The sequence below is a fragment of the Carcharhinus amblyrhynchos genome, chromosome 6, assembly GCF_965287045.1.
Source record: "Carcharhinus amblyrhynchos chromosome 6, sCarAmb.v2.hapA, whole genome shotgun sequence".
NCBI classification, from domain to species: Eukaryota; Metazoa; Chordata; class Chondrichthyes; order Carcharhiniformes; family Carcharhinidae; genus Carcharhinus; species Carcharhinus amblyrhynchos.
In genome coordinates, this window is record NC_137329.1 from 39,240,055 (window position 1) to 39,267,205 (window position 27,151).

A 27,151-nucleotide genomic window follows, 5' to 3' on the forward strand; every position below is an offset into this window, starting at 1 on the left:
GAACAATGTGATTCTGCAATTTATAATTGGGCAGTGGTGGCTGGATCGTTTGTGCAAATTATACAAGATTATGCAGATACAAGAAATATCTTTACGTACACATTATTGTGTCAAAATGGATAAATATTTGGGATGGGATTTTCTGGCTGCACTTGCCCCAAGATCGTAGAATCCCACCGGAGGTAAGTGGATCTTCCCATGGTTAGGGTCCCACCCGCTATGATTGCTGTGGTAGGCGGGATAGAAAAATTCCGTCCTTGGTATTTAAATGTGCAGTTTTTCTGGGAGCGCTAAAGTTTTGGTGTCATTAATTTCAATGGTTTGTTTGTTTGAATATGCATAAACAAAGTAAATACATTATTAACTAGAGAATTAAACTAAATTATTTTTTAAAATTTGGCAGATTCATGGGTGCCTGTGTCTCTATTTGTTTAAATATCCACCTATACATTATCGCCTGGATCTTATTTGTGTCTGCCTGTATGTAAAACTGTCCACCAGCCTTTCTATCTGTTTGCTTTTGAATTATTAAGTCTTCCAGCCTCTTTTGCTAAATATTTTAATTCTCCGTTTCTCACTCGTTAACCACCTTTTCTATTTCAAAATATTACGAATGGTGCTTTAGTAATTTTAGGAAAATCTGGAAGTACTCATTTCTATTTCCAGTGATCCGTCCCTTATCAAAAGCAGTTTTTCTGAACTTCAGCCCATATGATAGACTATAATTTCAAGTGTTTATGGTGACCATTGCACTTTGGGCATAGTGACCCCACTTCTGATTTACACAGTTGCACATGTTGATAACATGCTAGAATTGGTGTGCAAATGACCTTAACAAAGCTTCATAAAGCACGAACAAAGAAATGCTGGAAAATTGCAACACGTCTGTCAGCATCTGCAGAGAGAACAGGCAGGTTAATATTTTGGGTGCAAATCCTCAGTCATACTTCTGGCATTTGCAGCTTTTCCTTTCATCATGCCATGACTTTTTAAAATTCATTTGTGCGATGTAGGCATTGTTGGTTAGACCAGCTTTTATTTCCCTAATTTAGCTTGAGAAGGTAGTGGCGAGACGCTTTCTTAAACTGAAGGGTCCATCTGTGTAGGTTAGTGAGGGAGTTCCAAGATTTTCACCCATAAGCTGAGGGATCAGCAATGTTGTTCCATGTCAGGATGATGTGTGACTTGGTGGGGAACTTGCAGGTGATGATGTCCCTGCGCATTTGCTGCCCTTGTTCTTCTAGATAGTAGAGGTTGTGAGTTTGGAAGGTGCTGTTGAAGAAACCTTGGTGAGTTGCTGCAGTGCATCATGTAAATGGTACACAGTGTTCCACTGTGCCTTGAGTGGAGGGAGCATTGAAGGTGGTGGATGGGGTCCCTGATCAAGCGGGCTGCTTCGTCCTGGTTGGTGTCTTTTAGGAGCTGCACATATTCAGGCAACTGGAGAGCATTCCATCATATTTGTGGATAAAGGGCAGGATTTGGGAAGTCAGGAAGTGAGTTACTCACCACAGAACTCGTAGCTTCTGGACCACACTATTTATTCGGTTGGTCCAGTTTTTTTCTGCCCTATTAGACTGTGAATGAATGGCTGATGAGTTGTGAGAGTGATTTTGTGACTGCGCTGCATACCATTGCTGCTTAGCACTTGCTAATATGTAAATTGTTGAACAAAAAGCAGCTGATTATTCAACCTCTCAACCTGGTTTTCCAACACAGTAATCAGATGTATTTTCCAAGCTAGGGATTGAGTGCACTTCCCAGTGTGAACAACTTCCCACAACCTTCATCCATTAGGAATTTCACGGCTTTTAATATGTGATTTTTGTTTTCATTTTGCGTATATTATGCAGCAAGATCAGGTCCGGGCTTGTTTCCTATCCCATTCCTAATTTGCCTGAAGAGTTCAACGTACAAGGTGAAGAAATCAAACTGAATATGACAATGGTGACATTTATATAAACAAATGCATTAAACATTGTGGATCAGAATACAAGATTAAGATGATTAAGATGATGGGCTCAAAAACCACTGTCAGTACAACAGCCTATAACAGTGTACTGACAAACGATGATATTCATCTTCGAATAAGGGAGAAGGCAGAGGTCAAGAATGCGAAGAACAACAATTGAATCGGGATTGCAGGGCATAGTAGAATGTTCAGATTTCTACGTTGCAGAGAATGGCAAAATCTCCATTCGGAAAACTGTTATTGATCTGAAATGCCACTAAAAATGTTTCTCCCTGTTCAAAACATTAATTAGATTGAAGGAATAATGGTGGTACTTCACTCAATCACTTTGACTTTGGAGACTTTATGCCACCAAAATACTAATCTCATAACTGATGCTGACCAAAAAAGTTTAACTGACCCAATTTGGATGGTCTTCAGATGACTACTTCAGTCATGAGAACTTGGAAAAAGAAGCAAGTGTCCAATAACTTAAATGCTCTGTTTCAGAAGCTACACAGTCTAGATGTTGCTTCCTCAAAGACTAAGACCAATGATATTGTGTTACTTGGTGCAACTGTTGTAAGGGAAAGAAAATTGCTGATTGTCAGAACACTTGGCGGAAGAGGCTCCCTTGTGTGACTGTATCTCTGAGATAATACCAGTGAATACTGCAGCTGCAGCAGTGCCAACATCAACCAGTCCATGAGACATCAACTTCACTTATTTCTGTTTGGTCACCTTAAATAAAAAGGTCCCTGTGAATTCAGTGGTAGTTCAAATGCACATGCAAACTGGGCTCTGACCATTTGCTATATTTGTCACTGCGGCATCTACCTTACAGCCATAGAATGGGTGCAACTATACTGAGCTTTTAGAAGTTTACTTATTAGTGTCACAAATAGGCTTACATTAACACTGCAATAAAGTTACTGTGAAAATCCCCTAATTGCCACACTGTGACGCCTGTTTGGGTACACTGAGGGAGAATTTAATACAGCCAGTGCGCCTAACCAGCATGTCTTTTGGATTGTGGGAGGAAGCCGGAGCACCTGGAGGAAATCCAGAATTTATGTCTGAGCAACAGGTTGGTCAGACAAAGATATCTTAATATTTTGAATGGACTGGAAGGCAAATCAAGTTTATCTTGGTCCTTTCCACTTAAATAGAGGTTGTGAAGGCAACCCTTAGTAATTCTCACTCTGTGTTTTTCCTACAGCCACAGGGACTTGAAACCAGAAAATTTATTGCTGGATGAAAAGAATAACATCAGAATAGCAGACTTTGGGATGGCTTCACTGCAGGTCGGCGACAGCTTGTTAGAAACCAGCTGCGGGTAAATCCTCATTTTGCTCGTATAATAAAAGAAACAAAATATGTTTTAATAATTGACTGCTTCAGACATTTAATTTGTTCATATTGGATGCATTATTCATTTTTATACAAACAGCAATGTGAAAACGCAATCTTTGAAAACTAATCTATTTATTTGGTGTGTATTATAATTCAGAGCAGAATGTTATTATGATTTACTGAGATATAGAGTCAAATCTCAAATGGTTTGTTTCCATGAATTCCCATTTATCTTGATTTAAATTTTGGAAATGCTCATTTTTTTTGGCAGCATTTAACTATTACAAACAGCATTCACCCGCTGCCTTTAATTCAAACAACGGGTGATGGTAATAATTCACAAACACTGTGTCGGACAAATAACTCTTTATTGCACTGACAACAACAAATGGCAACTTGGCAAAATATATGAGGCTATTATCATCCAATGACAAAATTGTGTGAAATAATTTTTCACTGTGGGGTGTTTCTTAATCCATCTCAATGAATAACCAGAGAGACTGTTGTACCCTTCCAATTTCAAAGTTACAGGAAACCGTGGAGTCATCAAAGAAGAGATGTAAGAACATTTTTTTTAAGATCACCATCAATATTAGTCTCCTTGGAAGTTACAGTACGTATTAAAAAAAAGGTGGCAATGAAACTGCTGTTTGATTATCATCTCGCTTGCGTTTACCTGCCGCACACTAGTCGGGTGTGACAACACATGGAGGATGCTCTTTAAAAATCAGTGCTTCCCAGACAAAAAAAGTCATTCCGGAATGCCATCAGATGACCAGCAGGTATCACTGGAATTTTAGACTTGTTGTCACAAATGGGAATTTCTGCTGCCAGTATCTTGAATTTGCACAGTGCTAGTGTCAAAATTCTGGTGAGGAAATAACAGATTTTTTATTATTATTAATTATGAAACTTGAAATGTCTTTTATACTATGTGCTTGCTGTTTCTTTTCCTGTGCAATTTTCTTCCCATAGTTGCTAACTCTTACTTGGGGTATAGTTATACTGGCAGCTCTCTGGCACCTCATGCTGGTGAGGAGTTAATACTACAGGCACATAGTGTCAGAAACTAAATTCCTAGGCCTGGTGAAACATTGGTTAGTTGCATTGGTAAATCTCCTGGTACCTTTTTCAAGTGACAAAACTTCATGCGTGTGCCTAGACTGCAAGTTAATGCAGGCCATTTAGTCATGGGAGGCATCACAGCAAAATGCAGTTCATCCAATGCCCACATGTGCACTTTCCAGCATTGCAAACTAAAGGGCAAACAAGAGCAGGAACTACACCTGATATTTCCCATCCTAATTCAAGGATCCTGGTACACACTGTCATTGCTGTCCAAATGGAGACCAGCTCACTCAGCATGGCTTTTTGCTCTGTATGGCTTGTAGCCTATACAAGGTAGTGTCTTTGGCCACAATGCCATTGTTGAACCGTTTGTAAGTATGGCCTTTTCGTAAAATTATTTTTAGCCTTGAGTGTGGATAAGCTATATAATGACAACATGTTTTCCCTCAAATTAAAACTAAACAAAGTAATTTTCACAGCTCAGCAACAGGCTATTCAGTGTAACCACATAAGCTGAAAATTAGACAAAGACTGAATTGAAGAGAGGTTAATGAACAAGAGGACTTTGTTAATACACTGTCAACATCTGAATGAGTGGAGCAGTTCCTCAGGATTACCCTAATATTGTTTAGCTCCTCACTCAGAAGTCTTTAGTTGAAATCCGTGAATCTGCATACCCATTTCAGATAATTGTATAGGACCTTTTCAAGAAAAGCAATGAAATCAATAGCAAACCTACTGAAAGGAGAAGAGCTGAGCTATTAGTTAACGTCCAATGTCACTGAAAAACATGAATGACCATAAAATGCCAGTCACTTGAACTCAGACTCATTCACTTTGAGGAATTAGTAACTCGAAGGAAGATTACATTTGAAACCAAAGGTAACAGCATGTTTCAATGAATGTGAAATCTGTCAGTGTTTGACCACATATCCCACTTCTAACAGTTCCTTGATGTAGGTGTGCACGTGTGACTTGATGAATCTGTATGTTTTAATTTTATCTTTTTGAAACACCCACGTGACTCTCTACTTACATTTTATTTTTGTTGCATTTTGAGTTCATAGTGAGGGTTATTACTTTAATTTGATTTATTATTGTTACATGTATTAGTGTATAGTGAAAAATATTGTTTCTTGCGTGCTACACAGGCGAAGCATACTGTTCATAGAGAAGGAAATGAGCAGAATGTAGTGTTACAATCATAGCTAGGGTGTAGAGAAAGAGTGTAGGGTGTGAGGAATTAACACTATGTCAAAATCTGACACTACTGGATCTGGTAAAATTTTGGTTACTTGCATAGTAAGCCTCCTAATGTTGTGCCTTGACTGCTTATCTTCATTGTTGACATTTTCACAATGAACCATCCTGTGTGTCTTATCAGTGAAAATTAGTATCAAAATGTGCACAACTTTGTGTTGTGCATTTACTTATGAGGTGTTGATTTAATGTACAGATTAAAGGGCCTCTGTGATCACATGATCCTGTACTACCTCAGCTGGTAAAGATGAAAAGCATTAAGCTGCAATATTACTATAATGATTAAATTATTCACAAAGGAGGGATTCTTGCAACTCAGGTTTCTTCCAGCTTGTTACATCAATAAAATTAGCACTATTGCCAAAAAGCGGGGTGTACAGTATTTAGGTTTCTCTCTTGTATCGTAAAGCTATTTTAGCAACCATGCTGTAATGATTTTAATAAAGTTCTCAAAGAACAAAGAACAAAAAAAATTACAGCACAGGAACAGGCCCTTCGGCCCTCCAAGCTTGCACTGACCATGCTACTCTGGTGAAATAAAACTCCCTACCTTCCCTCTCCTTTGACTCACCCCACAAAACCCTGTTGTTTGAGTGGTCTGGGTCAATCGAGAGACTGTCCCTTCAGTGCTTTAAAAATAGTTTAAAAGTGAGCTGCGAGCAAACTCTAAGGATATAGCCATCAAGATTGCATGCCGTGCACAAAACTACAGGGCAGAACTTTACAAGATTGATTGCAAGTGCCCAACTAGCATGAAAATGGGAGAGTTCCTGATCCCTTTTTTGGATGAGTTTTTACGCCAAATTCTATGTACTTAGTCATTGAAAATATGGTCTAAACTGTTTCTCGTTGCTGCAGGCAGTGGGTTGGGCTTAATTCACCAGCCAGCCTGCAGAGGGAGCTATTGCACATGCGCAGATTTCTGATATTGCACATGCACAATTTCAGAAGCAGGGGTCTGAATGACAGAGAGAGAGCTATCACACTCCTGCTGCTGCAGGCAGCCTCAACACAGCCACCGCCCCCTAATCGTGGAGGCCCGCAGCCAATCATGAGCCCAACACTGCCAGAGATGCAGGCCCTGCCACCCCAACCACCACCTAGACCAATCGTGCCACCCTCTCCCCCACCCGGATCCGATCACATTGCAAAGTGGCGGCAGACCTGCCTCCCCGATTGTGTTGCAAAGTGGCAGTAGCCCATCTCCCCCTTTCAGGCCCTACTCCCTGGCCTGGCAGGCACTGCCAAGTGGCTCAGTGGGCATTGCCAAGTGCCAGGCTGGCAGTGCCAAGGTGCCAGGGTGGCATTGCCAGGCTGGCATTGCCCAAGGGGCAACCCCTTTCCCTTGGCCTTCATGGGAGACCTCAGTGGACTTTGCTTTCCATCAGCGAGGCCAAAACGACTGTTTCCTGTTCATGGGGAGCAGGTATTTTCCTTGCCGCAGAGAATCTCTTCAGGTGAGGCCATAAAGGCAAGGGAGCCCAGACACAAGTGTCAGGAGCTGGGCTTTCAAGGTATATCATGCCAAATGTAAAATGGAGGCAGCTAGCCAGGTTAATCCCCAGAGCAAGGGAGTGCCAGGCTCACTAATCCTCATTACAATATACTTAAATAAATTGTTCAGCATCTTGCCCGTTTCTGCTGAGAGGCTGACTGCGCCAGAAATTCAGCTCTTGTAAAATCGCGATAGCCGAGAAATCGGGCGTGATTCTGATTTCTTGTCCCTCATGCGATTTTACCGACTAGGGTGGAGCGGGCCGGTAAAATTCCGCCCAAAGGGTGCACGAGAACTCATCAAGAAATGATCAGTTGGAGGATGATTCAGCAGTGCTCTGATCTCACTGATAGCTGAAACTTTTCACTTTCCATTAACTTGAACACAAGGTCATTAATGACAAACTGTGTGTGCACCGCTTTCTGTTAACTTTTTATTTCCAAAAAGAAAAGAGGCGTTAATTCTGCCATGACAGCCAGTTCTTCCAGTCTGTGGAAAATGTCATAAGTGCCCAGTGAAATAGGCGTGATCAAATAGGTGGTAGATCAAAAGCTGCTGAACGGTTACAAACCTTTCATTAATTCTCTTTGATGCAGCCTGTAAACAGGAACCATAGTCATCTGTGCAGAAATTACTGAGGAATGAGTTGGAAGGTCTATGACAGTGCTGGATGCGAGTTAATTATCACAGCTCAGATTCTCTGATAGTATGTATATGGTGTGACATTATTAACTTGGCTAGCTGCCTCCATTTTACATTTGGCATGATATACCTTGAAAGCCCAGCTCCTGACACTTGTATATTCTGCTGCTTTCAGAGACAGGCAAGGGCTGCCCTCACCTCCTTTGCGCCATGAAAGTTGCTTCTCTGGACTATAGTTTAGGACTGGGGACAATTGCTGCTTTCCATCTGATCCATTGTGGCCTTTGAAAGCTTGGGCACCACATGTCAAATTCTGTCATGTGCAATAACAGTGTGCAACTAAATCCCTGATTGCCCAGCAAGGGTATTCTTGTTCAAGGATTTTCCAAGTTTGCAGCACACAGCTCAAGAGAATTAACTTCTAGAAAACAAAATCATCAAAAATGGAGTGTGTTCTGGTGTGAGGTATCATGACGAGGAAGCCTTAAATCACAACAGTGATTTATTGAAGATAAAACTGAACACAACAGCTCAACGCAGGTACAGGTCTGGTTCTGCCAACTCCCGGTTTCAAACTGAAGGATCCCACTTAACCATGCCCTGACACCCACTGACGGTTCACTTGCTTCTTCCTAATAGGCCCCAGGAGGGTCCCGTGACCCACAAACACCTATCCCTTAAAGGGGGTCACACTACCACATTCCTCACTCCTTAAGTTCTTTTACTAAAATACAAACAAAAAATTTATGTACAGATTTTTAGATATAGATAAAGCCAAAATAAAATTTGCAAGAGGGCACAGTTCACAAAGTCTGATGTCTTATGGACTCTTGTAGAATGGCACAACTCCACACCCGTGTCATCTGAGCCAAGAGTAACTTCCATTATGGCAGGTGGGTCAGGAGATTCCAATGTCAAACTAGAGCCAGTGCTTTCTTCTTCTCTTCCTCTGCTTCAGCTGACAGTCAAGATTCTTCCTGGAGAACGCTCGGTCCAGCTAGTGCCAACACACTGGACTCTATTCCGGTGTTCTGATGACTGGCAGTGAGGGCTATAGCTTTCCATCTTGTGATGTGATCAATGTGCTTCTGCACCTCGTGGTCCTGCAGGTCAATAGAATACGACACTGGATCAGTCTTTCGAATTATCTTCCTGGGTACGCAAACTAGCTACCTCATCTACACCCCTCCCCTCGCAAGGCTCTGGGCAACAAACCAAATCATTAAATGACCTGTCTGCCTTAAAGGACATCACAATGGTCCTTCAGTGAAGTTTGCTGAACCTTCACCCTTCCCTTTAATTTGGGAAACAAGTCCAGAGAGTTCTCAGATACCGACCCGTTTTGTTTAATTTTATTGAACTACACTGTGTCAACCTCATAAACTTTGGACTTCTCTTCTGAATCTTCCTTAATCTTGTTCATTGCAGTCCTCACTTTTTCCTTTGGGAACTAGTCGACGATGATCTGACTCTGCACCCTACATCGGAAACAAATAAACTCTTTACGTTTGCATCTGTCTTGGGGATGGTCTCCCCCACAACAGTAACACTTGTCAAACCCTTGTGGCTGATGAATTCTATTCCTTCTCTCAGGCTCTGCTGGACCCTCACTATTGGTATTCTGAACAGTCACTGATTCCTGCTAAATTTGTTCACCCCACTCTGCACACCCTGCAATTCAAAAGCGCTCTGTTCAACACTCTCAGTCGATGGGGACATTTCCACGCATTTATCCAAGGAAATTTTAGTATTGGCTAGCAGCATCTTTTGAATGTTGAAATTGTTAATACCACCCGCAAGACAATCACATAACATATCGCTTAAGAATGGAACAAACTATCAATGCTTGGCCAACTGCCGAAGTCCAACAACAAAAGTAGAAATTGGCTCCTTTGGGTCCCTAATAGCTGGCTGGAATTTATATCTCTGCATAGCAATGGGGATAAGTGGTCCATTATTAAAGGAACTAGCTCATCAAAGATACCTCGAGAGATGTAAGGCTTCTCACAAGATTATAAGTTTGAGGCCTGCAAACCAGGAGTAAAATAGCTTCCTATTTTTCTTCACACATTATTTCATTGGCTGAGGAAAAGTATTAAAATTACTTTCACCAAATGGATCGATTTTCACAAACAGTGGTGTGGCTACTCGACTAAGATTGGCACAATGCCTTTTTTACCTCCCTTGCAGATTTTTCTTTCAGTGACTCACCCTCCACCCTCCAGATGCTGGTATGTTAGCAACTCTAGGCCAATTTATTCTTGTCGCCAGTGTAATAGCACACGGTATCACGCTGAGGAATCCTTGAATCACTACAGTGGTTTATTGGAGAAAAGATAGAACTGTATACAAACAAACTCAATGCAGTTACCGGTTCAGTTCCACTCACACTGAAGATTCCCTTCTGCCAGAACCCGTGCCCTAACACTCAATCGGTGATGTTTAATACACTTACTCCCTTATAGGGGCCATGCTGCCACAGAGTGAAAAATGCAAATATTGAAATATGCAGGAAGTATGCAGGAAAATGAAACTTTATATGGGGGCGGGTGGTGGGTGGGGGGGTGCGGATTCTCCCCGAAAAATTCTAAGTGTTGAACTCATGAGAAAACTGGACTAATTCACACTACCTTTTTTCAGTGGGAGTTCAGACTAGAACTGCAGAGACCACCAGCGTGAATTTCAGGGGGTGGGGCTGAGGCTGAAAGTAGCGGGCCTGTGTGCATGTATAGTGGCCCCACACTGTGAGTCTCTCATTTGCTGGTCAGTTTGACCGCTGTCCAGCCTGGGGCCCCTACAGTGCTGTCCCCCCACCCCCGTCCCCTCCCTTCACTCCAGCGGGGTCATCCCGCTAGTTCCCCGAAAGTGGGGAGCTACTGTAATGCCCACTGCAGTGAAACATTCTAGCAGGGAGGGAGATATTAGCAGACGCAGAGAATTCAGCCCCGGGCCCGCTAACAGCATTTAAATAGTACGTAAAATACTGTTTAAATGCCAAGCCCGCCTCCCATTTGATTTCCAGCACCATGCAGATGCCGTCGGAAATCCAGGCCTGGGAGACACATGCACAGCATGAATGCACGCAGGGATCCTGCGAATCAGCTGACGCACAATTCTCCCGCTGGGAGAGTCACCCAGATGATGTCTGTCAGCATCCGAAAAGAGAAAGACAGGCCTTTAAGCAAAATTTTTGCTTTGAAAAGCCCCTCTAAGGAATATATCCCTGAACTTACATCAATGCTGTAGAAGCACCTCTACTTTGTGATACCCAAAAAGCAGAACAAATCCTGCTTAAACCAGATTTGCACCTTATAACATTTGATTGACTCCAAGGACACTTTCATCCACATGACAGCATTGTCTGGAGTTTGTTTTAATAGATACAAATGAGGAAAAATATCATGATTTGCATTTCCACTGCACCAATGGTAAGTTAGAACAAAGCAAAGAGGGGTTGCCAAGAGCAGAATCAGCTGATCCCGACAGAAGTGTAGCCTGGAGAAGTTTTAACACTGATTGCATGTCTTTGAAGAGATGTTTGGGAGCAGCTTTATTTTTTGCCAGGCACCTGTACAGAACTGGCCATGTTTCTTAGAGCTTGAGGGTTGGAAGAGCACTTGAATATTTTTGCTTCTAATTAAACTATGATGTTCTGTGTCAGTTCAAGGACGTGCCTTGCCTTCCATAGGCAGAGGCACTGCACAGAATGGAGAAAAAGAGAGGTAGAATTTCAGGAAGTTGCTCCCCACAGCCTGAACAGATCTTCTGAAGATGGAGCAGCTCTGAGTGAGAAGAGTGTGTTTTCATGTAAGAGATTCAAGATGAGGTGATAACTTCATCCATGAAGAACCGGAGCCTAGATCATCTGTCCAAACAGTCTTTGGTTGCCTCCAGACGTCAATGCCATCAGCAACTTACCAGCAGCTACGAGGAGCCTGTGTCATGCCATTCGAGATGCCACCTGGCCATGCACTTGTCAGGTCACTGACAGCATTCTGAGGACGTGAATGGCAGAGGGATCATTCAATTTGGCAGGACAACAATCTGATCGAGTCACTCAATTTGATCTTGTAGCAGATTTTCCAAATAATAGATGACAGGCACAGAGCATCGCATGGTTCTCCTGTGTATAAACTCCCCAAGAGATGATGTGCCATGCACAGAGCACGGTGAAGTCCTCCTACATATAAACTCCCTGAGGGATGATGCGCTTTAAAGTTCCAACAGAACTTTCTAAATTTGCAGAACGTTCAACTCGCTGCAATGAATTCTCCTTGTACATGATAAGTTCACTGGAAACTGTCTCCTGCTTTGTCCTCAGGATCTCTATCCACACTGTCAATGAAGTAAAGCAAGTTAACAAATGGATTTTGTGTGATTAGTCATACTATTGATAGCTTTGGATTATGAATATGTTGCAATAAGAGAACTTTATACTTAGTTAAAGGCAAAATACTACAGGATGCTGGAATCTGAAACAGAAGCAGGAAATGCTGGATAACTCAGCAGGTCTGACAACATCTGTGGAGAGAGAATAGAGACAATGGCTGCGATCCTCCCATCCCGACCTGCAACTTTTCTGTCAGGTCATGATGGAAGACGCACGTTGCCGGTCTTGTTCCGGGATTTGCGCGTGCGCTGGGAATGCATGCACATCTCCCAGAGCCGGCAAACAGTTGTTGGCCAGACCACACTGGAAACTGACGGGAAGACAAGTAAGTCATTTAAATCTTTTTTTAATGTTTTAATTTCAGGTCCCAATTGAATCTCCCACCCCGCCAGGAGTACTTCATTCCAGCGGGGTTCAGACTAGCTCCCCATGTTTGGGGAACTAGCGGGAGACCCTGCCTGAATGAAGGGGGGGGGCAATTAGGGCCCGCAGGGTCAGGCAGTGGGGGTAATGCCCTCATGGTACCTGTGCCCCTGGCACTGCCCAAGGGGCATAGTGCCCATGCTTAGCGGGCATCTTGGCACTGCTCATTGGGCATCGTACGGTGCCAAAGGGGTGGGGTCTATGGGCAATTGGTGGGGGTGACAGTCCCGCTGTCATCCTGCAGACAGGATTGGTCTGGGATGGATGGAGAGCAGTGATTAGGGCAGGCTGGTGTGACGGGGGCGGGTGGTTGTGGTGAGGGTTGTGGGATGGCTGCCTCCAGGGGGATCTGGCCTGGGGGAGGGGAGAGGTCAGGTCAGCAAATGGGGGTCTGTTGGTTTTGGGGGGGGGGGGATCACCACTACTGAGGGGGTGGGAGGTGGGCTGTGCATCAGGGTGCTCTGGGACAGAGGGGGTCAGAGCTGGCCTGGGAATTGCTGTGGGAGCTGTGATCATAGAGTCATGGAGGTTTACAGCATGGAAACAGGCTCTTCGGCCCAACTTGTCCATGCTGCCCTTTGTTAAACCTCTAAGCTAATCCCAGCTGCCCATGTTTGGCCCATATCCCTCTATACCCATCGTACCCATGTAACTATCAAAATGCTTTTTAAAATACAAAATTGTACCCGCCTGTACTACTATCTCTGGCAGCTTGTTCCAGACACTCATTACCCTCTGTGTAAAAAAATTGCCCCTCTGGATACTTTTGTTACTCTCCCCTCTCACCTTAAACCTATGCCCTCTAGTTTTAGACTCCCTTACCTTGGGAAAAGATATTGATTTTCTAACTAATCTATGCCCCTCATTGTTTTATAGACCTCTATAAGATCACCCCTTAGCCTCCTACACTCCAGGGAAGAAAGTCCCAGTCTATCCAGCGACTCCTTATAATCCATAACTTATAACTTGTTGCATTCACCTCTATTGAGCAACAAGATCAAGAAAATACATCTACCATAGGAAGGCCAATTATTTCCAATTTTCTTACAGCGGCACAGTGGTTAGCACTGTTGCCTCACAGTGCCAGGAATCTGGGTTCAATTCCCCCGCATGTCTAACCTGCCTTTCCTGGCTCAGGTGCTGTGTCCATTCATAGCAGCATAATTGTACTTCACCACAATCTGTAACTTAATGGGCTGGCATATTCTTCACTCTAATATTACCATCAAGCCAGGAGTCCTACTGGCAAAAGCAGCATTTAATATCCATCCCCAATTACCCTTGAGAAGGTGGTGGTGAGCTGTTGCCTTGAACCACTTTATTCGCCATGGTGTACACCCAGAGCCCCAGAGCGATGAAAGGAGCAGAACCAGGAATTCCTTATGGACAGAGTTAAATGATCCCATAACCATCAGATCAGATCAAAGCTCTGCAGTCTTGCTGCTTCCAGCTGTGAATGATGACGAATGATTTAAAAAGAAAACCGTAGGAGGTTCTCAACAAATATCCCCGAAAGGCTGAAATATTGGCAACAATCTTCAGCCAGAAGTGTTGAGTGGATTATCCATGTCTGCCTGCTGCTGAGCTCCTCACCATTGAAGAAGCCAGCTTTCAGCCAATTTAATTAATCCCAAGAAATGGCTAGGAATGATGAACCTGACAACATTCCAGCTGTAGCCCTGAGGATTTGTGCTTCACAACTAGCTGCACCTCTATCACCTGTTCAAGTACAGCTGCAAGACTGGCACCTACCAGACAAAGTGGAAAATTACCCAGGCATGCCCTGTATTGGTAAACGAAATCCAGTCTGGCCAGTTACTGCCCCATTAGTCTACACTCAATCATCAGCAAATTAATAGAAGGACTCATCGACAGTGCTGTCAAGCAATAATTGCTCACCAATAACATGTTCACCAAGTTCGGATTCTGCTAGGACAATTCAGCTTCAGACCTGATTACAGCCTTGGTCAAAACATGGATGAAAGAATTGAATTCAGAGATGTGGGGGGCATTGATTGATCTTGACTTCAATGCTGCATTTCATTCATTGTGGCATCAATGGGAATTGGGGAAATTCCCCACTTGTTGGAATCATGCCAGTGCATGGGAAGATCGTTGTAGTAGTCTATGGCCAATCATCCTGACTCCTGGACATTGCTAGAGGTGTTCCTCGGGAGTAGTGTTCTAGTTCCAACCATCTTTAGCTGCTTCATCAATGATCTTGTCTCCATCATGAGATCAGATGTAGGGATGTTTGTGATGACTACACAGTGTTCAGTTCCATTCATTACTCCTCAGATACTGAAGCTGTACGTGTCCACATTCAGCAAAACCTGGACAATAGTCTTGCTGAATGTGGCCTGGGCTGATAGGTGGCAGGTAGCAATCACAGTATACGCCAGACAATGGCCATCTCCAACAGAAGAGAATTTAAATATCTTCCTTTGACATTCAATGGCATTGGTATTGCTGAATTGCCCACTATCAATATACTGGACAGCACCATTGACCAAAAATTAAACTGGATCAGCCATATTAATATTGTGGCTACAAGAGCAGATCAGAGGCTAGGGATTCTGCAGTGAGTAACTTACCTCCTGACTTCTCAAAACCTGCCTACCATCTTGTATATACAAGCCAGTAATATGATGAAATACATCCTTGCCTGAATGAGTGCAGCTTTAATAGTACAAGGACAAAGGAAAAAGCAGCCCACAGGATTGGTACCCCCATCACCACTGGAACGCCATGACAGCAAGGTACATCATAAACAAGATGCACTGCAGCAACTTTCCAAGGTTTCTTCAATTGTAGCTGGGTTCAATTCCCGGCTTGGGTCACTGTCTGTGTGGAGTTTGCACATTCTCCTCGTGTCTGCGTGTCTTTCCTCTGGGTCTTCTGGTTTCCTCCCACAGTCCAAAGATGTGCGGGTTAGGTTGATTGGCCATGCTAAAATTGCCTCTTAGTGTTCTGAGATGCGTAGGTTAGAGGGATTAGCAAGTAAATATGTAGGGATCTGGGGGTAGGGCCTGGATGGGATTGTGGTCGATGCAGACTCAATGGGCCAAATGGCCTCTTTCTGCACCGTAGGGTTTCTATGTAGCTCCAAAAACAGCCCAGAACAGTGTTTTTTTTTACCACAGTTCCCCAGAACCCAAGGATTCTCTAAAGCATCCCTAAAGAGTTCTGTACAATTTTCAGATCATTTAAAAATTGTACCAAATCTTTGAGGATATACTGTTCTACATTTAAAGGAAAGTAATCATTCATTCTTTCAACAAAGGTTTTGCTTTATTTTCATTTGGTTTTGCATGAAGAAGGGAGAGAAGTTTAGGTTTCCACAGAATTTTACAATATGTTGTATATTATTCGTTAGCAGAAAAAAAAGTTGAAAACCACTGGCCAAAAGGTCAGATGTGTAGGAACACCACCACATGCAAGTTCCTCTTCAAGTCACACACATTGCTGACTAGGCAGTATATCACCATTCCTTTAATGTCACTAGATCAAAATAATGGAGCTCCATACCTAACAACACTGTTCAAGAAAGAGCTCATCACCCTTACCTCTAGGGCAATCTGGATGGGTAATAAATTCTGTCCTTGCATCAAATAAATGAACGAATGCAAAGCATGATGCAACCCAGGAGTCAGTACTGTGAAAAAGATTTGGCTGTTCCTGTGCTGTAAAGGAGTCATGTGGTCTCCCCATACATGGCACGTTGGGCCTTAGGAAAACTTGCTGTGGATTGCATTTCTACAGTTTTCTTTTGTGGTTGCCTGCTGTGTGCCACTGGGGTGGATCCCTGATGGGATGTACCCAATGCTTGATATGTGCTGCTGTCTGAGAAGTTGTAGCATCAAACAGGATTACTCCCATCTGCAGCCATTATACGGAGCCCAAGACTTGTGCATCAACTGTTTAACAGCATGGCAGGCCTAATGATAGCCATTGGGCTGTAAAAGCCGTGAAAGGCCTGTGACAGTGTCCGCAAGCCAGTTGCAGACCTCTATTCTACTGTTCCGTAGCTGCAGTCTCTGATACCCTGGAGGAGCTGGATCCAACCATTTCTGAAGTAGGAACTGTAACAGGTATCAGTAAAGATGCCATGCATTTCACTGACACCTGCAACACGATAAATGCTTCCATGATGTTAACCACAATTAACAACCAAACAGTCATGTGTCACTTATGTCAATTGCCACAGATCCTGAGGGACTCCTGAGGGACTGTCCTTAGTATCTACCCGTAGGTGTGATGCTGCTCAATTATCCTTTCATTTATTTTTAAAAATTCATTCATAGTTATCATATCTCTTTCCCTCCATCCAAAATTGTACCTTGTATGTCTCCATAATTTTTGTACTTGATATCAGCCCCAATCTATGATCTTCTGAAATGATACAATCTCTTTTACTTTAAGAGGCACTCCATATTTCTCTCAATTTTGAAATTATGGCCCTACTATAATTGATCTAAGCACAGATAATTTATTCTGTTATTTTCTATTTGTATGTATGTTAGTCCGAACAAAAAGAACATTATTTATATCCCACTATTGCAAAAAAAAGGAAATAATTACTTTCCATTCTCTGATCAACAGCCAGCTTCTTTTCTGTGTTGGCGCATTTCCTTTAATGCTGTCTGCTTAACTTGATTCTAAAGTCTCCCATGAACAAATTGTTTTGATGATCCATACATGCAACATCCCCACTACATTTTGTTGTCAGTATGCTCCATTATTTATTCAAAGGACCCTGGTAAGGTTGCTCTGACCTGACTTGTCTTTTTTTATATAAACGCATGCTGGCTGTCCTTACTAAATCCATGTTTCTCTAAGAAAGCATTGATTGCATTCTGTACTTTGACATCTATAACTTCACCAATATACTGATGTTAGATTGAATATCGATACCCAGTTTACTCCTTATTTTCTCCTTAAATGAGAATGTTACATCCAAGGATGTTTGGAAGAATTTGATCAGAGCTTTTGTTATTTCCGCCGTGACTTCACTCTGCATTTTAAAGCCCACCCCATTATTTTGAGTTACAGCAATATTTTCAGTGCTATTTTCCCATCAGGCATTAGCATAACTAATTCCCGATCCTCCTCTTGTACTTCTTTATCATTCCAGTAAAAATGCAAGACAAAATGACCACTTGTTATTTCCACAAACCTTTCATCTGCCGTGAGATCTCCTTCCCCATTTCATTATTAAATAGGTGTACTTAAGATGTGCAGCAAAGGAATAACCCATTCAGTCTAACCAGCCTGTGTTGACATTGATGCTCATATATAAGATCTCAGCTTGAACCTCCTCCCATCTTTTCTCATCTAAATGTGCAAATCTAACCATCTATTTCCTTCTCCCTTATATGCTTGTGCATTTTTCCCCTAAATGCGCCAATACTATTCACTTCAACCATTCCCTGTGGTAATGAATTCCACATTCTTGCCACTCTTTAGATGAACAGATTTCTTCCCAGTTCCCTGCTGAATTCCTTGGTGACTATCTTATATTGATTTCCACTAGTTATGCTCTTTCCCACAAGTGGAAACATTCTCCCTGTATTCGTTTCAGCAAAACTTTTCATTATTTTAAATGCATCCATTAAATCGCCCCCTGAGCCTTCATTGTTCAAGAGAGAAAAGACCCAGCCTATCACTCCTTTCCTGATACTTATACGCAGACATCCCTAGTATTATTCTTGTAAATCTCCTCTACACCCTCCCCAGTGTCTCAGTATCCTTTTTATTATATGGTGACTGGAATTGTAGGTTGTATTCTTAAGTGTGGTTTCACACAAGTTTGGCATAACTTTCCATGCTTTTCAATTCTATCCCTCTAGAAATAAACCTTGTGCTTGTTTCCGCACCCCCCCCTTCCAAGTTTTTCTAACCTGTGGTACTATTTGTAGTGATTTGTGTTCTCAGATCATTTTATTCCTCCAGCTCATGTAGAGTTTCACTCCAAGTAATGTCATCCTATCAAAATGTACTGCCTCACCTTTTTCTGTCTTGAATTTCATTTGTCAAGTTTTTGCCTAATTTGCAAGTTTATTAATGTCCTCCTATAATTTGTTCCAGTCTTCTTCCACTTTGAATACCACCTGGTTGAAAGAGGGGCAAACCTAAGCACTTCGGCAAGCCCAGCTTCACAGAGGTCAGATCTCAAAGTGAAATTGTAGTCACTGCACCCCCACCCCCCCACCACACCACCACCACCCTCATGCATGGACTTTGGGATCCTACCTCATTGACATGTTTGCCCTGCCGTCCTGAACATAGGTTGCCATCCGCTCTCTCCCATCTCCTGAAGATCATAGATTGCCGGCATTGGGGTTTCGGGACCCTGCCAGTGGGGCCCCCTCCATGCACTAACCCTTCATGGCCTGCCCCCCCCCCATACTCCTCCCTATTCATATTCTACCCCTTCAGGTCCCACCCCTGGGCACTGGCCTGTATATTGGTGGTGCCAACCTGTCAAGTTGGCACTGCCAGGGTGTCAGGGGCATTGCCAGGACACTGCCCTGACATGTCCCTGACCACCGGGGGGCTTCAATTGTTGTTCGGGGGGGGAGACCCAGATTACATCCAGGAAGGGGACTGGGAAGAATCCGAAATGGGGTTCGAACCAGTGCTAAATGTACTAGACCCCTCTATGGTGATTTTCTGGCCACACGCAGCCCCAGTACAATCAGAGTCAGAGCATACAGAGCCAGAGAATCACCCCATGATTTTTAGTCCCTCTACTTATAGAGTACTCAAGCAAATACTCAGTTAATGCCCATTGCCTGCATGCAATTAAACACAGTAATATAAATTCAGAAAATATCTTCACATACTATGTGCCGGATACTTGTTCATCAATTCAGCACTCTCAGCGCCTCCTGGTCTCAATCTTTTCTTTAATTTCCGAGAAGATCGAAAGGAAGGAAGGAAGAAGGAATTGTTTGTAGTCCCAATCAGTTAATGCTGTGCATTGTTCAGATTCATGTGGGCTACTGTCATATTCCTCCTGCCCTCATGCTAAGCTCTTTATACCCCAATAAATTAAGAATATGCCCATTGCTTTCTTGCACACTGTGACTGATTTCTTATTCTCTGCACAAGGTTGTATGATTCCACAAGTTAATAACCAAATTGTGAAGAAATTATTCTTTAGAATCCACTGACACTTTAGGTTCCATCGCTGCATAATCATTATCCTGAGCTTGCAGGCTTCCACATAAAATGGGTCTCCACATCTAAACCAATTATCCTCTTAACAATGATTTTTAAAAGCTAGGGACATTTCTCCCTCCCCCAACAATTATATTTTTTCAGAGAACAGATGGAGCTGCCTTATCCTCTTTTCACTGCTTGATGATCTAAGACCTTGAGTCAACTTGATTCCTTTTTTAAAATTGTTAGAATGCCTCAGCCTTTGCACAGTACAGCAATTAAACTGCAAGGCTTAGAAATTTGGTCATGCCTATTTTTGAGCTAAGCCAGTTCTAGACCCAACTGTTTTTTTTATTAATTCGTGGCACATGGGCTTTGCTGGCTGGCCAGCATTTATTTCCCTTCCCTAGTTGCCCTTAAGAAGGCAGTGGTGAGCTGCCTTCTTGAATCGCTGCAGGCCGTGTGCTATGGGTTGACCTACAATGCGTTAGGGAGGGAATTCTAGGATTTTGAGCCAGTGGTTGCGAAAAAAACAGCGATATATTCCCAAGTTAGGATGGTGAGTGACTTGGAGGGGAACTTGCTGATGGTGGTGTTCCCATGTGTCTTTAGTACGCATTCCTTCCCACGGGGTTCACTTAATTTTGAATCCTAGTATGATCTTCCTTTTCTCCCACCGAGCTCTCCTCACCTCGTCACTAAGGCCTATTGTCCTGCCATACCAACCGAAGAGCACCACCACAAACATGAAACAGATAATGAGCCCTATTTTGATTTGGAGTGTTGGGCAGATTTGAAATTGGGAGTGTTTCAGATCCAACTTTTAGACCCGTTCTCAGACACCCCCATACGCACTCTGCCTGAAAAAAAATCAGCGATTCCGAATCGCACTGCAGAGTCCTCTGGGTGGGGCTTAACATGTCCGAAACCCTGCAGCTCTGATCGGCACCTCCAACTGCACATGTGCAGAAAAAAAATGATAGAATGCAGCTCCCCTGCTACATCGCTCCCGGGCCAGATAATGCCTTCCCTTGGCCCGCACAGACAATTGCCCCACCCCCACAACATTACTGACCCCCTTATGCCCCCCCATCCACCCACGCCACCCAGACTGATGACAGCCCCCTCTCTCCCTTACCCCCCACTGATCACAGACAGAGTGGCAGCAGACCCACTCCCCACTGCCATCCCCACTGATCTCGAGCAGAGGGCTTTCAGACGCTTAACACTGGATGGGTGAATGCAGTAGTAAAGGGGGAAGTGCTGGTAAGGTTGGGCGTGGTCCCAAGTGCAGCCATTTTTGGGTCTTGGTAAAGGGGGAACCAGCGCCGAGGCGGGCACGGATTGCACTACTCACCTCATGCCCGACTTTACCAAGTTTTTGTGCACTAAAACGGACACAATGCGATGGTAAAATTGGGCCCAATGAATCAAATTTGACCCCTTATTGCCCATGATTTAATGCTATTCAGGGACATTACCCACCAGGCAATTCATCCCAGCTATTTAAAGGCAAAATACTGAGGACACTGGAATCTGAAACAAAAACAGGCAATGCTGGAAAATCTCAAGTGTGGCAGCGTCTGTGGAGAGAGAATAGATCCAGTGTCTCTAGCCTGGATGACTCTTCGCCTGCTCTGATGAAGGGTCATCCAGACTTGGATCATTGGCAATAAATTCGATCTGTTGTATAGCTTCCTTCTTCTGCACATCTCATCATGGTTTTACTTCTTCCAGTCTACAAGCTTCTTCATCCAGCTTTCACTCTGTCCTCTTTTGACCCTGATCAGCTTCCTCTGATCTGCCTTCAGAACCTTTAGCTCTCTTCTAGCCCGCAGGTCTCCCTCAATTTCCCTTTACTTCCTATATCTCTTGCCTCTGTAAGAGCCTCCACTTAAAGCCTCCAGTTAAAAGATGCCTATTTTACATGTCCTTAACCATCTACTCTAGCCTCTACAGCCTTCTGCGGCAGTGTTCCACAGATTCACCACTTCCTGGCTGAAGAAATTCTTCCTCATTTCTGTTTTAATGGATCGTCCCTTTAGCCTGAGGTTGTGCTCTCAGTTCTAGTTTTTCCTAAACATGCTCTCCATATCCATTCTATCCAGGCCTCGCAGTATCCTATAAGTTTCAATAAGATCCCCCCTCATTCTTCTAAACTCCAATAGGTACAGACCCAGAGTCTTCAACCGTTTCTCATACGACAAGCTCTTCATTCCAGGGATTATTCTTGAGAACCTCCTCTGGACCCTTTCCAAGGCCAGCACATCCTCCCTTACAGATGGGGCCCAAAACTGCTCACAATACTCCAAATGGAGTCTGATCAGAGCCTTACACAACCTCAGAAGTACATCCCTGCTTTTGTATTCCAGCCCTCCCAATATGAATGCTAACATTGCATTTGCCTTCCTAACTGCTGACTGAATCTGCACATTATCTTTAAGAGAATCGTAAACAATGACTCCCAAATTTGTGTTTCTGATTTCCTAAGCATTTTCCCATTTAGAAAATAGTCTATGCCTCCATTCCTCCTTCCAAAGTACACAACCTCACACTTTTCCACATTGTATTCCATCTGCACTTTTTTGCCTACTCTCCTAACCTGTCCAAGTCCTTCTGCAGCTACCTGCTTCCTCAGTACTACTTGTTCCTCTACATATCTTTGCATCATTTATAAAATTAGCAACAGTGCCTTCAGTTCACTTTTTCCAAATCATTTATCTATATTGTGAAAGGTTGTGGTCCCAGTACTGACCCCTGAAGCACACCGCTAGTCACTGGCTTCCATTCTGAAAAAGACCCTTTTATTCCCATTCTCTGTCTTCTGCCAGTCAACCAATCCTCTATCCATGCCAGGATCTTATTTATTTAACAGTCTCCTATGTGGCACCTTGTCAAAAGCCTTTTGGAAATCTAAATAAATCGTATCCACTGGTTCTCCTTTACCTAACTCCCTTGTTAACTCTTGTTAGATTCTTCGAGGAGGTATCAGACATGACTTCCCCTTGATGAAGTGTGCTGACTCAGTTCTATTTTATCATGTACATCCAACTACTCCATGATTTAATCTTTAATAATGAACTCTAAAATCTTGCCAATGACCGAAGTCAGGCTAACCTGCCTATAATTTCCTGGCTGCTGCTTCCCTCCCTTCATAAACAGCAGTGTTACATTAGCTACTTTCCAGTTCTCTGGGACCCTCCCTGCCTCCAGTGATTCCTGAAAGATCACCACCAATGCCTCCACAATTTCCTCAGCTATCTCTTTTCGAACTCTGGGGTGTAGTTCATCCAGGTGATTTATCCACCTTCAGACTCTCAGTTTCTCCAGAACCTTCTCCTTAGTGATGTCCGCTACACTCACCTGTGCCCCCTGATTCTTCTGGAGTTCTGGCATCCCACTGGTGTCCTCCACCTTGAAGACTGATGCAAAATAACTATTCAGTTCCTCTGCCATTTCTTTATTTCCTGTTATTACTTCTCCAACCTCATTTTCCAGTGGTCCAATATCTATTTTTGCCTCTCTGTTACCTTTTATATATTGAAAAAAAGCTCTTCCTATCTTCTTTTATGTTACTAGCCAGCTTACACTCATATTTCAACTTCTCTCCCCTCCCCTTATTGCTTATTTAGTTGTCGTCTGCTTGCTTTTAAAGCTTCCCCATCCTCTAGCTTCCCACTAATCCTTGCCACTTTGTATGCTTTTTCTTTTGCTTTTATGCAATGGATGCCTCATAGAATCACAAAATAAATAATAGAACCCCTGCAGTGCAGAAGGAGGCCATTAGGCCCATCAAGTCTGCACCAATCACATTCCCACCCCAGGCCCTATCCCCATAACCCCACACATTTACCGTACTAATCCCCGACACTAGGGTCAATTTAGCATGGCCAATCCACCTAACCTGCACATCATGCCTTCTCCTCCCCTTAGCATGTTTCCTCCTCCTTGGAATGAATTTCAGTTATGTCTCCCGAATGACCCCCAAAAACTCCTGCCATTGCTGCTCCACTGCCTTCCCTGCTAAGCTCCTTTTCCAATCAACTCTGGCCAGCTCCTCCCTCATGTCTTTGTAGTTACCTTATTTAATTGTAATACCATTACATTTGATTCCAGCTTCTCCTTCTCAAACTGTAGAATAAATTCTATCATATTGTGGTCACTGCTCTCTAAGGGTTCCTTCACCTTAAGTTCCCAAATCAAGTCTGCCTCATTACACATCGCCAAATCCAGAATTGCCTGTTCCCTAATAAGCTCTGTCTCAAGCTGCTCCAAAAAAAATCTTAGACATTCCACAAATTCCTTTTCTTTGGATCCATTACCTACCTGATTTTTCTATTCCACCTGCATATTGAAGAACTCCATGACTATTTAATATTGCCTTTTTATATACCTTTTCTATCTCCTGATTTATTTTCTGCCCCACATCCTGACTACTGCTAGGGGGCCTGTACATAACTCTCATTAGGGTCTTTTTATCTTTGCAATTCCTCAACTCTACCCACATAGATTCTATGCCCTCTGATCCTGTATTGCTTCCTGCTATCGATTTAACCTTATTCCATACTAACAATGCAACCTGCCGCCTTTGCCCATCTACCTGTCCTTTTGATAGGACACATATCCTTCGATATTTAGATCCCAGCCTTGATGCCCTTGTAGCCACGTCTCTGTGATGTCGACAACACATACCAGCCAATGTCAATGTGCGCAACAAGCTCATTTATTTTGTTCCATACACTGCACACATTTAGGTACAACACCCTCAGTCCTGCATTGACCACCCCGTTTCTCATACTTATCACCCTTTTTGCTCTGCCCGAGGTTAGATCCCTGTCACCTTCTATACTCTATGTTCTATTACATGGTCTTGAAACTTTACTAACCTGTCCTGAGCTCTTGGGTCCTTTAACTAGTTGAAAGTCCTCATCATTAACCTACACTTCTACTATCTCCTTTAACTTTGATTTTCTAATTCTCCATACAATTGAACCCTCCCTCCACCCTCCCCTTCCTCCCACTATTTAGTTTAAAGCCCTATCTACAGCCATAGTTATACAATTTGCCAGGACTCTGGTCTCAGCATGATTCAGATGAAGACCATCCTATCAGAACAGGTCCCCTCTTCCCCAATACTGATGCCAATATCCCATGAATTCAAACCTATTCCTCCCACACCAATTTTTGAACCACACATTTACCTACTTAATCTTATTGACCCTGTGCCAATTAGCTTGTGGCTCAGGTAGTAATCCAGAGATTATTACATTTTTGGTTCTGCTTTTTAACTTAGATGCTAGCTTTTCAAACTCCCTTAGCAGAACCTTTGTTCCTGTTCTACCTATGTCGTTGGTATCTAGGTGGACCACGAAACTGGATCTTTATCCTCCCACTCCAAGTTCCTCTGCAGCCCAGATAAGATATCCTGAACCTTTGCAATGTTTTATTATTATATAAGTGCTGCATAAATGTAAGTTGTTACTGTGATGCACACATCCCAGAAGTCAACTCAACAGAGATAAGTTGTGAGGTTTAGTTTTAAGGAATGTGATAATCATAATCTGAACTTCACAGTTTTCCACAGATGTGAATTTAAACTGTGGAAAGCTAAACTAACCCAGTGATAAAGCTCCAAATTTCAACTTTGGAGCAGCCAAGCTTCACTCCAGGTCAAAGGCCTATGAGGACCCTTGAATCAAATTGAAATGTTTGTTCTAATGTGCAGACGTGAAATGTTGTTTGCAGCATAAAGTGCAGATTGCAATGGAAATTGAAGCAACCCCTTGCCTAAGGTTGTAAATAATGAGATTAAAAACAAATAGTTACTTTTGTGGTGAAATTCCTGAGATGAATTTGTAGACTGATGGGATCTAGGAACAGTTAGCCGAAGTATAAATACGTGATGATTTGTCCGAGTGAATGCATGAAAAATTGAATTCTCCTGATACAGTAATTTTGAGATAATACAATAGTCAATCACAGTTCTTTATAAGGTTAATAATTAAATGAACAATTAAAAGTATGATGAATGTCTGCATGTTTTGATATTTTTGAATGTCCTTTTGCTGCTAGCTAAATTTCTGGGTACAGCAAGCTGCAATAATTTCTCTGCGAATGGAGCTATTAATCTCAGTAAGTGATTATTGAATGTAAAAATGAACATTCCCATTATTCATTGATAATGAACTTTCAAGTAATCAATTTTTGTGTGCTAGGGAAATTGAAAAGTCGTGCAGCTGAAGTGTTCGCTGCAGGGTGGCACGGTGGCATGATGGTTAGCACCTCTGCCTCGCAGCGCCAGGGACATGGGTTCATTTCCGGCCTTGGGTGACTGTGTGTAGTTTGCACATTATCCGTATCTCTGTGTGGGTTTCTTCCAGTTGGTCAGGTTTCCTCCCACATTCCAAAGATGCACAAGTTGGGTGGATTGGCCATGCTAAACTGCCCCTTGGTGTCCAAAGATGTGTAGGTTGGTTGGTGGTTTAACCATGGTAAATGTGTGGGGTTACAAGGCTAAGGTGTACTTATTGTAATTTTGTTGGTTACAAGAGGGGACAATCTTTTATTTGTTTATATAGGCATGTTTGTGCACATGAATATTTGGACCCATCAAGTAAGGGTTTATGATGGACAATGGAATATTTCAAATCCTGATGCCTGGTATCTCCATTTTGCAGTCCCTGATCAGACAAAGCACTGTTTATATTCAGCTTAAGGTCACACTAATCTGTTCCAAGAATATTCCTTGGTTTCAACCACCAAACCCTGTCCCTCTTTTTCCAGTGTAATGTTTTCCTATTTTTCATGGCATGTTGTATGGCCTATTGACCAGGAGGAATTGGATTGCAACTATCCAAATGTTTGTTACATGGGACCCTTGGTTGACAGAAGAGGCTGTGCTACCATGGAAAACTGAAAAACTGGTCAGCCCATTCTACTCTTTCTCGGTTACATTAAAAAGGACAGATGTGTCATCATCAAATGGCTTCCAACATTGAGTTATTCGTCCCACTGTGTGATTACTCACTGGTCACATGACATTGTTGGCAACAAATTTTGGAAGATTTATTCATGTTGCTCAAGAGAGAAACACTCCAATTGTTGGGCAGAGACTGATGAAGAACTGAAATAATGGTAAATTGCCTGAGGCCAGGAGTGCCTTCAAAGGAATAACAAGTCAAAGATTGCAGCTAAACCATTTTATCCTTGACTCTTCAGCCCATGGACCTTCAAGCATGACTTTTTTCTGAGCATGAGATCAAGGAATTTATTTGATAGTTTGCGCAGCCTGTATTAAGCAGACTTTTGCTGCTATCACAGCCTTGGCGGTTCTGCAGCCAGAATGCCTGATACTCAGAAAGGCTTGCTAACTTGAGTTGTATATTCTGTTCTGATCCTTGTAGAG

The 27,151-nt window shown here is 42.9% G+C and overlaps 1 protein-coding gene across 10 annotated transcripts in view; it reads left to right on the forward strand.

The window, feature by feature from the left end:
* The window catches only part of LOC145343840 (serine/threonine-protein kinase BRSK2), an 894,349-nt gene that overhangs the window by 698,631 nt on the left and 168,567 nt on the right, over positions 1-27,151 (forward strand). For all 10 annotated transcript variants that reach the window (XM_080190257.1, XM_080190254.1, XM_080190256.1 and 7 more), the window contains one exon: positions 3,171-3,287. In XM_080190257.1, coding sequence (XP_080046383.1) covers positions 3,171-3,287 — 117 coding nt within the window. The remainder of the gene's footprint in view (positions 1-3,170; positions 3,288-27,151) is intronic.